This window comes from Pterocles gutturalis, unplaced genomic scaffold, assembly GCF_000699245.1.
Source record: "Pterocles gutturalis isolate BGI_N339 unplaced genomic scaffold, ASM69924v1 Scaffold50663, whole genome shotgun sequence".
In the NCBI taxonomy this organism is placed as follows: Eukaryota; Metazoa; Chordata; class Aves; order Pterocliformes; family Pteroclidae; genus Pterocles; species Pterocles gutturalis.
The window spans coordinates 1-12,447 of record NW_010119889.1 but is presented as its reverse complement, the minus strand read 5'-3'; the positions used below and the strand labels follow the sequence as shown (position 1 = coordinate 12,447).

Below are 12,447 nucleotides of genomic sequence, written 5' to 3'. Positions count from 1 at the left end.
GATATATCAATTATTTTATATATATATAATATTATAATATATAGTATCTATGTAAAAGTGATTACTACTTCGAACTCACAAATACAGCGACATGCAGCCTGTTGGACTAGTCTACAATCTGCCTCCTTCCTGCCTGAGGGTAGGCTCTTTCACAGTTCTCTCTATTTCATACGAGATCCACAATGCACATCCAATGTGGACATAAGGTTCAACACTTACTAAGCATGTGCAACAGGCTTAATACTTCCAGGGAGAGATGGATCAGATTCTACCAGCATATTTGTAGCGCATGTCCATTTGCATAAATGCATGGAAAAGCGAGGATGGAAAAAAAAAAACTAGTCTAAGACTTCAGATACTACAGCTATCCACCTCTGTTCCCAAGGCTAACCTGCCAAAAGGTCCTGGGCTAGTAGGTTATCCTGTATGCAGCCTGCAGTAGGGTGTTTTTGTCACAGAGCATCGACAGTATACAATAATTCAGCTATGCAACTATCACAGATAAAAAACACCACTTACTGTAGATTTTCTACATCTTGACAGATCACTGGAGGTAGATTTTCATCCTTTAGGGCTTTGCTATCTCTACAAGAGACAGTGCATGTTTAGATGGTACTTTAATACTGCCAAACATCTTTGCATGACTACTAAATGTCATGAAAACCTTCAAATGACTGATTAAACAGTTTTGCACCCATTGCACACATGCCACAACTAGGAATGATTTGGATTAATGCACACATACACCATGCCAGTGTCCAAGCCTGTGGTGCAAGCATTGTACACGTTTGCAGAAACCATTTTTCAGACCATATGATCAGTTTATGGCAGATGCCAGATAACATGCAGGAACTGCATTTGATGGGCAAACTGCAGTGTTTAAAATGATGAACCACCATAAGTGAATTGTCCATATCGCCAAAGTTGGTTATTTACGTTTATGCCTTTTTCAAGATCGAAGTAGTAGAAAAGCCAACATGTTTAGTTCAACTGTCTTCCAATAAGACATGGTATGCAAAGAAAATCTGAACACTTACTCTGGTCTTGTTCCTGTTTTGTCACCTAGAAAATAAAAACTGTAGGTCAGAAATAAAACTCTGAAGAACAAACAAAACAACATTAATGAGATTATAGGGAAGAACTAATGACTACAATCTGCTTTATTTCTCTTGATAAGATGAACAGTCTAGGCTAGCCATAAAAGAAATAAGGTTTTAAGTCCCCTTCACAGATAAATATCCTTTCAAGAACAATGGTTCAACAGTCTAGGTGCTAATTTCTTGGCACATAGAGTAACACGCATCTTTTGTCACTATTTGAGTCACTACAAATGCATAAACAACTGCAGCTGCATAAGAAATCTGTTCCTGCTTATGCAGCCACAATGCACTTAGACTTGCAGCCACAAAATTGTTTAAAATCAGCAATAGTTGCCCACTTGACTTCCCTAAGAATTCTGCTATTGCATTAAGTTCAGTAATGAACGAAGTTTTACAGAACTGAAGATGTTACTGCCTACCTACCACCTACACACTCCAAACCATGCACCTGTGGATCAAGATGCCAAATGCCTCTTAGCCTCTTAGTAACAGAATGGAGCTGAAAATAATATCATGCATACAACCCAACAGGGTAGTAACCACATCCCACACCATAGCAGTCTGCTAGGAAGAATAGTCACTCAAAGCTCAAGACATGAGCTGCATCTTCAACTGGATGCAATTCTCATCCTCACTTTCCTCTCAGTGCCACTGAGGCAGAAAGCAGTCAGGTAGCCAATGACAGTGTCACAAACATTTTAAGCTGCACAAGCCAGTGCTCCTGCCAGGAGAATCTACTTCTTTTAGAAGCAACATCTCCTTAAGTAGTCTGCAGACTCTGTCACCCAGTACCAGGACATTTAGAGAACCTGGAGTCTGAAACCATTGCCTATACCTTTTGCTAAGGGGAAAAAAAAAAAAAAATCTACACAAAACGGGGGCAGCAGGGGGGAGGCATAAACCACAGAATTTAGGACTCCTTTCTCTGTTGATAACCTAAACATTAGGCAGAAAACTAAGTATACTTTGCTTTCTCTCTCCAGACATTTCTTTTTGCAATATATAAGAACAATACTTGCAAAATAAAAGATAAAGATTCAAAATCAGATTTTAGTACTTTCTGGGCAAGCAAGTGCTCCAGCTTTTACCTTTTTTACATTTTTTTAGTAACACATGAGGAAGACATGTAAGAACAGATTGTTTTCCTGCAGTCTTATCTTAAATAGCAGACAGTCAGCCTTCAGTCTTCAGAAGGAAAAGCTTTTATAATCAATTCCAGAAGAGAGGACAAAGGTGCTAGTCCCCATCTGTCACGGAATTCCTAGGGCACTTGTCTTTGATAGCCACAGCTCCTCCTTCCTTTTCTTCAGGAAGAAGAAAAAATAAAAACCTCAATACCATAAACCCACTGCCCTCAAACCTTAACACAGTTCCTCATACAGCAGTACAAACAGCTGTACAGACAGAACTGAGTAGCAGCACACAGGTAGGGATATTTGTCAGGGCTGCTTAAGCCAGCACTATCCATTATGGGAAAGACTCTTGAATTAAAACCTAAATTTAAAAAAAACCCTGAAAAACCAGTCTCCTTCAACATTTCCCACTGCTTAGCTACGGGATCTCTGCTTATCATCCTGATAGCAACAGTCCCATGCACCCATTTCCACCATGCAACACATGGGGAATTCAGGTACTCATTCAAGTTTCCACCCTAAGAGCTGAGCAAAACAATGCTGGGAAATGTTAGGCTGAAATAGACTTCAAGTCTGTGGTTCTCTGGTTCTCATTTTAAGATACTTGTATAGCAAGTGTTATGACATCCTAATATTCTAGTAACAGAAATCCCATAGGAATCTAGGAATCAAGAGCTTTTTAATGACTTCCAGTTTCAGTAATTATCTCCAAAAATAATCATCATGCAGAGCACTCCAGTTTGGACAGCCAATATGCCATCTCTTCCACAAGTATGAAAAACTATGTCTCCAACACATGTTATTCTGTAAAGATGGTTTCAGGGCATTTCTATATTTCCTTCTCTTATAGCTACTGGTATACCAAATTTAAAATCTGGCTTCTGAATGGAACCAAGAGATTAAATTGCATAGATTCCCCAGAGAAAATGTACATTTTTAGAATCAGCTTTAGTTAAGTTTACTTTGAAAGTATAAAAGCAAGACAAACGAGTAAGCGTCCATATGTCAATGCTCAACATTCCCTTAAGTACTTCAAAGCTTTCACATAGATAAAGCTTTTATAACCGGCTTTAACAACCTGATAGAATGTATCAGATAGAACTACACACCACCAGAAATACACCTTTGAAGAATAACACCTAAAAATAGGACATTTTATTGTGCAGGCTTTCAAAAAACAAACCAAATGTAAGATTTGTTACAGTTACAGAAAGCTGGCTTCAAATCAGTACTACTTGTTATGCATTACTTAAACATAGCTCTACTCTCCCCTCTAATGTCTCTAACATACAGCAGTTCAGATATCAGCCAGGGCTTTCCAGCAAAGGGCCCTACAAGCCTTCACTCCCAGAAGGCTACAGGGTTTACAGATTCTGTTTCACAAGTATGATATTGGCTTATACTTATTTTAAATAAATAAATTTACATTACATCTGCAGCCAAAATCTTGTTCTTCTACACAAGCACAATATCTAAGAATGAAATTAACTGAAATGCCAAGGGGGGAGGGGAAGTGAAAGTTGTCAGCTTTAATTCCATACTCTGAACACAATGAAATACAGTCCTTGCTGTAGTGCTGTAACAATTTTCTCAATTAAAAAAAATACATCTTAAAACAAACTTACTCTTTTTGTCTGAAGAACTACTAAAATCGATGCCACCAAGACCTTCACTGGCAGTAGTTGAAGGAGCTGCAGTTGCCCCCAGAGTCAAACCCAAAGCATTCTGTCCAAGTCCTACAAGAAACCCAAACAGAATTTCTGCAGTTAAATAAGTTTCAAACTTATTTTAAACTAAAAGCACATATAATCTTGTTTGCAGTTTGTGTCCATTTATTACATTTGTATTAAAAAATATGCAAAGTAAACAGAAAAACAGATTGCACAAAGTTTCATACAACTGTACACATGCATTTTATGTAATTTCTTCACTACTAGGTAACTAATTAGTTATCATCCACATTTGAAGTATGTTTCTGTTTTATTTAGAGTTAAAAAGTAGTGTTACCAAGACTACAACACAATGCAATAAATTTTTCCTCTAGAGCTGAAAAAGACACAAAGCTATGAAATTATAACAGCTAAAAGATTTTACTCAGACCAAAAGCCACCAAAATAAGGAGCTTTCAACTTCTCCACAGCTAAAGGAGATACTTGTCTATCATTGCCCTTTCCCATTTATGATCAACTTGCTTAAGTCATTATGGCAATGACAAGTACTTCCTTGTGTTTTCATTTTTTAAAAAAAGTGTTAAGTACAAGTGAATTTAAGAATGAAGAAGCCAATGATTTCAGACTTCATTTTTATTGTCCATGGATAGCAATGCTGTTCTTAACTGTAACACTTTAAATTTACACTTTCACAGTGTTAAGATTTTATATAAACTAAATCTTACATTATGATTTTATACAATCCCACATTAAATTTCAATGTTTTGAGACACAAGGAGGAAAAAACTAAAATAACTTTCACCTGTTGCTGCCATGCTTGTATTCTGGAAGAGTGAACCCCCTAAACCTGCTAGGGCTCCTCCTAAGGAAAGGCCTGTGGATGCAGTCGTAGTTGGCGCAGTTGTACCACCCAAATTTAATGTAAAGCCAGTATTTCCTGCAGAGAAAGCAAACCAGCTTCATGCAGACACTGCATTCAAATACATCCATAGACAACCTGAAATAACTGAAAGGTCTGAACAGCATCTTTACCATAATCAGATAATAAACTTAACTGTTTTTATTTCCTGCACATTTTCCAAAGCCATAGAGACTTTTGAATTATACATCATTTTGTTCTACAATATCATAACCTTCATTAGTCTATACTTACAACTATATAAACTTTTTGAGAGTTCCCCTGAACCCTAGAGAATCTAGAATGTGGCACAATTTATTTTATGGCATAACGGATCTAACAAGCGCTATTGAACTGATATTAAAATACTGAAATGTTCATGTTTTACGTGAAACATTAAAATATTTTATGCAAGACAGGTGACACAAGAACACTTCATTGGTAGTTTGAGCCTTCTTCCGGAATTAAGCATCCCAGCTTTTGGGATGTAGGGAAGAACTGAGTAGAGATAAAGGGACAGAGGGCACAGACAGCTGAGCTCAAATGCAGACTCCTAAGGTTAAGAATAATGAACTTCAGTCTTAATTATCATTATGTACAGTGCAGTTTAGCTGAGTTAACTATGACGGCAGGTGTGTGCCAGTATGAGAACTACACTAAAAAAACCTTGTTTCCACTATTAGTTAACCATTTCAGACCATCTACAAGAGGTAGACATTTTCCAAACTTTTCAGCTGCGCAAGTGGGAAGCTTTCAACCTTGAGTGGGGTTAATAATAACAAAAATAATGATTTTATATTATGAGTCAGCTCTTGCTACTCTTCTAATGACTTAGATGACAAACTGCCTATATCACACAGTATACAGCCCTCTATATAGACATAAATCTGTCTGTATTAGGGTACCCAAATTTAGAAATAGTGAAGTCCATGAACCTTCTTATTAAAGCAGCACAAAATTATGTAAATACGAGAGAAATATAGAGTGTAGAACTGGTTTACTGGTTTAGTTTTATTGTTAAAAAACAAACAAACAACCCCCCCAACTGCCTAACCATTTTCCTACCTGTTGCAGGAGTCGATGTAAGAGCAGATGATAATGACAGGCCACCCGCTGAGGTAGAAGTAACAGGTAAAGCAAATGGCGTGGCTGAACCTGCAGGTTTGTTGAAACCTAAACTAAAGCCAGTGGTAGCTGCTGATGTGGTGGCAGGTGTGCCTAAAAGAAACCCAAAACCAATTATCACTCTTAGAACATTGTTTGAGAATGAGTGTTCAATCCTCCTTCTGTTCTGAACTATTCCCACTTTAACCATCATGAGTACCACGTCACTGAATATCACTTGCATCAAGTAAAATATCCCCATAGCACCTTCAGATAAATTTCAAAGGTTTATATTAATTGCACAGACATTTTTGCTCCAGAATTCCTAGTGATCCAATGGGCTTTAACCATGGACTGGTGGTTCTATCTAGTGGTAATCTAAAAGAACTGTAAAAAAAAAAAGAGCTTCTACTAAGAGTATCTAACAGAAGCAGCAAAGTATTGGTAGATGGAGATATAAACAATACTGCCCAAAACACAGACTAAAAACTCTCAATTGGATATGCATACCAAAATGAATGCACATATCTTTTCAATTTGTAAACAAGAAAAATACACTGAAATGTTATTCCCTCAAACTTTGCTTTTGAACACTTTTTAAAAAGTAAAGCAAATGAAGATTCCGAATCCTGCTGTTTTCATGTTAAGAATACGACATTAGAGAATCCATATTCCAAAGTAAAGGAGTGTGCATATACATACACAAACCACAACAGCAGTAACTGCTGTGTGTCTGTTTTGAACATGATTTCACTCAGCTACTGAAGAGAATTAATGTTCATCTGCATAGTATGAACGGTCACATATGATTACACATCACATAGTCTGTTCTGGGCTAGCTGCTGCTCCTCCCCTTCTGCCCACTTCATTTGCTTCTTTACCCAACACAATTTTTTTTCCTATTTATCCACAGCACAGCTTCCTAACTTCTTGGACTGCAGTCTGTATTGTAGCATCACTCCCACCCCCAACTTTTGTGATACTCAAGCTCAGTTTCTCCTCAGTCCTCAGCTGCTGGTGTATAAGAAAACAAAACACACAACTACCCACATATTTCATCTGTCATTAGAAATACAGGAAAACAGTCACAAAAGACGTATCAGAGAAACAAAAGCAAAATATTCCCAATCTCCCTTCCCAGTTCAACCCTCTTTATTCTTCTAAAAGAAGTCATTACCAAACAGACCTGTTCCTACAAAGACCAAGAAATTCTGTATGAAGAGTTCCTTGATAATGTATTCCACCTCCCCTCTGCTGAAGGGTAAAACTCATTAGGGGGACATAAATACAAAGTCTAACTTTCCACTATGAACACTGTCACTGTTGTACAGGAATGGAAGAATCCTTTACCAACAACTAACAGTGCCCAGAACTGCAGGGCTCCACTCTGGTTTGTAGCCTTAACATCTGGGTTGCAAAGCAGACTGCAATTACTAATGGGGAAAAAGCTCACACATTTCCACATTACAAGACACATCTATCTGGACTTTTTTTTTTTTTGCATGTATAACATTAAAATCCAAATTAGGTCCTTACCTAGTGTCAGTCCTGTAGCAATAGTTGTTGCTGTTCCTGCTTTAAGAATTAAAACAAACAGAATAAGAATAGTAATTGAAGACCACAGAGAAGTTATGACAGTAAAAAACATGAAACAAAACACTGAAATTATGAGACAATGTGGACTATTATACAAATTTTTCTTTAGTATATTGAAAGCAAAACAACATTAACACAGAAAACAGTATCTGTAAACGCCAGCAGTACAAATCAAAACATAACTGACTTCAAAACCAGTCATTTTTCTTTATAAGAATCTGCTAAGTGAAGCTTATGTTAACACCACGGTATAGCAAATTGTTCAAAATCTCAAATAAATTAAGGTAAAAAAAATATGGAAATTAGTAGTTCCATCAAGTATTTTTTTCAGCCATACAGCAGTACGTAACATGTAAAACAGCAGATTTACAGTATGATTAGGAGGATTATAAAGTCCAAAGTTTTTGTAAAATCCTGTGTCTTGGTTTAGGATTTCTGCCCCATTGGTAATTTAAAGTGATTATTTTGAACATGGTGCTATGCCATTTCATATTTTTAAAAAATCTTATTTGAAGATAAAATGAATCATTAAGAGCTAAAAGAAAATTACCCCCATGTAGCCAAACACAGTAATACAGGCTTTCAGCCTACTGTCAAGACTATTTCTAGTAGACTGTTTGTTAGAACAAGTGTACAAGAAGAAAAAAGACCATTCTGTCTAACGATATTGGAGACAAAGTAAAGTTCATTTAGTTAAGTCTGCATGATGGCTGAAAAATATACCTCCAGTCAGAAAAGTTTTATTGTTCTGCAGCCCAATACTCTTGTAAGAATATGTACACAGACTGAATTAGAGACCTAAGAAAATATTAATAAATTTATTAATGAATATTGCTAACATTAAAAAAACCAAACACAAACCAAAATCAGAATGTTTACTACTGCAGGGTCACAAATATCACATCATAAATACTATCAATCTCACAAGTTTAAAAATATTTTTCAGATCAAAATATACCTCAATCTTAAACCATAATTTTGAGCATCCTGAAAGAAGAGTTAGATTTCTAGAAAACATCAGGATTCAAGTTATGGAACAATTTACACATAGGCCCAGGCACAGTTTTCTGTTAACTGCATTTGTGTTTCTTCAGCACTGATACTGCAATTCTCAATGAATGATCTTTTAAACTGTTCAATGAAGCCTTCTTACAAAATTACATATGCAATATTCTGAGCTACTGTAAAAAAAGTAAGCGCATTATGACGACCCAGTTTCTGTGTAGAGATGACATATTTCTTCACTGTTGATTAAAATTTCTGCTGTCCAAGATTTTTTTCTACCTGTACTGGTGCCTCCTAGTGTAAAGCCAGTAGTTGATTTCGATCCAAAAAGTCCACTCCCAAAGCCCACTGAAGGAGCCGATGTAGTTGCTGTAGCAGTGGAAGAGCCCAGAGTTCCAAAATTAAGTCCTCCTGTTGAGCTATCACAAAATAAGACCATTAGCAATAATTATTTTGGGAAAAAAAAAAAAAATCCTCCCCCCCCACTTCAGTTTCTTTCCCACACCATCATTCATTTTCCCGAACCACACACAATGCAGCTGGACAAGACAGAGTCCAAGCTCTCTGCCACCAAAGAGAAAGAGGAAGCCTATCTCCCTCTTTCTTTCTACAACTCCATAACTCCCACTGCTTCCCTAATACCAACTCCAGCATTTGTTCAACTCCTTGCTGAGCCGATACATCTTGATAGACCAGTGCGAACTGAACTTTTCTCCATTAGTTCATCTCATTAGTTCTGCCTAATTATTCTCCCTGAACTACCGAAATGGGATAACAAATACTAGACGCAGCACAAAGATGACAACAAACATGTAAGAACATCTTTTCAAAGCAGGTTGCAAGTTCAGTTAGACACCTCTGACCAGAAACCTCAACCAATGTTACTTTATTTCATTCTAAAGTGATAAGCACAGACACAACCATTCACAGGAACAACACAACTTTGCCCTATCTTACCAACAAAATACATGTATTAATTCATTTCCTAACCAAAATGCCATCCTCCCCCACAGGTGCAAGCCATTGAGGACCCACACCTATTTCTTTTCTTACTTGTATACCCGTCAGCAAGTTACAAAAATAACCTTCCAGAGCTATTTTCACAGATGAAGGGGGGAAAGGAGAGAATCAGAGATCAGTCACCACCAGGAAAATTAAGCCTTTTTAATTTATTTGGTATCTACACATTTTAGAAGTTTCACAGCAAATACAGAACAAGCGTTACATTTAGCAGAGAACGCGTTAAGTTACTGTACAAAACATAGATATAATAATGATTATTGTATTCCCCTAATCAATGAAATCACAGGTACTAGCAGCCAAATAAGCCTACAATTTTAAAAGTTTTGCTCCTAAATTGACAAAAGATCAGGTGAATAACTTATTTGTACTAACTTCCTGCTCCCCTTTGTGAGCCTTTTTAGAAACCACATAAGTTTTCTCTAACTTAAACAACACTTTGCATAAGTACTACAGTAGCATTGAAACAAAATGCTATTTACACTTCAGGGTAACAGTTGTCAAGAAGTATTTTATGTTTCAGGTGTTCAGTATTCTCTCATTATTACCTTATCTCCTCTCTCTTTTTGTATGAAGGAAGCTACTAGGCCTAACAAGTTAAACACAAAGGAAAATCCTTTTTTTTTAAAAAAAAAAAAGCTACAATTATTTTTTACATAAAAAAGTTTTCAAAATATCTACAAAACTCATCATGGCAAGCCCAGCAAATGTTGGTTGCAAGTTCAAAATCTAGGTATGAGTTATTCTTAAAGAAGTAATTTAGGAAGCAGAGTGGCCAAGAAGTTTAGAAGGACGCAGACCCTCTAATTGTCTGACAACATGGTGTTACTCTCACTAGTCAAGAGCTTATGTTTCTCATCTTTTTCAAGAACAAAGATGATTCTTCTGTTAAAACTTTTCTTGTTTCAGCATTCCAGTATAAGAAAGCTAAGGCACAAAGTATGCAATTCAGAACTATAGGACAAAAAAACCAAAAACCCTCAATAAAATTAAGTGGCATTTTGTTTGTGTCTCAAGATAGAAAGGAGCCAAAATGTAGAAATAAAGCAACGGCAGCGTTCTCGCCAGTAGGAGAAAGCATGTGGCAGAAGGACTATCTACTCCCCACAGGTGGAAAGAAGGGGAGCTCAGGTCACTGAAGTGAGGTCTTAACTTTCATGTTAGAACATTTGTTTAACTAGAACAAAGCACTGCACCTGGCTAAAGCATACTATAGAGAATATCAATCAACAAAAAGAAAGTGCATAAGTACCTGAACAGCTATTGGTACAATGGAGGAATTAGGTAGGCTGGTATATCACATAGGCTTCAGACTCCAGAATATAACTTTTGACAGGACACATCAATGAATAGTACTTAAGCTTGAACTACACAATAAAGCCCCCAACAGCTGGCAATACTGTCTTAGACCCAGATCAAAAGAACAGCTTCTTATAGTGTCAAACACATCCTCAAGCAAACCGTTCCATAGGGATGCTCAACATTCTTTCACCAACCACGCAGCAGTAAAAAGGCCTGTTTCTCTGTGATACTCCTTGACCAACAGCTGTGAAGATTCACCCTGCTTGTAAGAATAAATACATGAATAAAAATGCAGAGTACCATACTGCTATTAATTAGCACCTGTTAAACTTCTACTTATTAAGAGATTAAAAAGCCAGCTAGAACAGGGAAAAAAACACTAAAAATATTTAAGTTCAATAGGCAGTTTTCAACAAGTGCAGATCAACAAGACAAAAGTTTCCCTTGTTTCAGGCAGTACATTTAGAATAATGTTTTTGAATAAGCAAATATTATTTTAACTTGCTCATTTTAATCCCACAAAACCTGCACTAAGCAGGCATGAAGCAAAACAAATTTAAGTTCTTAACTAACTCCCTATAAGCTTCATCATGGGGACAAAAAAAAAAAAAAAACAGCACGCACAGGTAACATAAGAATGTCAATCTGTCATGATCACAAAGTTAAGAGTATTAGAAGAGACTCAAAAAACTTCTTTCCTCTCATATGGGCTTCCAAAAAGCAATACTGACGTTTGATCAAGACACTCTTTTAGATCCAGATGTTCTGTTCCCTTCCCCTCACACTGCTAATTCTTAACAATTTTGACAGACAAGTATTTTCAAATGTAACTGTTTCAGGTCAAGCTCCCTTGAGTTGCTCACCCTGCCCATTTAGTTTACCTTACAGTGATCAATTTTGCCTGATCAGATTTGGCAAGAACTCTGATACAAAGCCCTAATCTTCAACTGAGGCATAATAGCAAGCAGCTCAGAAAAAAACAATCTCTGCCAGTACAGTTGTGTGCCAAGAAAAAAAAGGAAAAAAGACCCCAGCAACAAAGAGCTACCTATTATTCTGAGAAACGTAAATACTAACAATGTCTTTACTACAGAGCCAGCTCTATGTCAATGCACATCAAAGCACAGCAAACTTCTCCTTTTGCTCCAAGACAATATACACCAAATGCAAGATTACATGTCTCAGAAAGGATAAAGTTGCATCCAACTCCAAAAACAAAAAAACAAAACAAAAAAAAAAAGAAGGAATTTCGCATGTGAACATTAAATATTTGGGCTTTAACACCAACAATCTCCACGTCACACATGCAAGCTCAGGCTGACTGCTGAGACCTCGATATGCATCTGATTCACATTCTGCACTCAGACCGTTAGCCATAAGCGTGAAGGCAGACACCCTGCTCCGGCAGAGCCAAAATAGAGCAAAATTAGAAGAGCATCCCCCTTTGTTATTAACTGCTGAAAACACCAATCCCTACGCCTGCATGTCCGAACCCGGCCGTGCAGCGGCTGAGGCAGGAAGGGCACCCCCGCCCCGGGGCGCTGGGGCACACGCGGTGAAGCCGGTTCATCCTCGCGCCAGGGGCCCTTTCGGCCGAGAGCGCCGGAGCTCCGGGCCCC

General features: G+C 37.4%; 1 protein-coding gene across 1 annotated transcript; it reads right to left on the bottom strand.

Moving 5' to 3' along the window:
• Nucleotides 1–519: 519 nt before the first annotated feature.
• Nucleotides 520–8,925, bottom strand: LOC104459775 (nucleoporin p58/p45-like; the record flags this gene model as incomplete). Its single annotated transcript, XM_010076688.1, has 7 exons — nucleotides 520–585; nucleotides 1,038–1,062; nucleotides 3,859–3,969; nucleotides 4,706–4,840; nucleotides 5,867–6,019; nucleotides 7,442–7,477; nucleotides 8,786–8,925. Coding segments are annotated over 7 exons (666 nt in total), but the record flags the coding sequence as incomplete, so codon positions are not given.
• Between the last annotated feature and the right edge of the window lie 3,522 nt (nucleotides 8,926–12,447).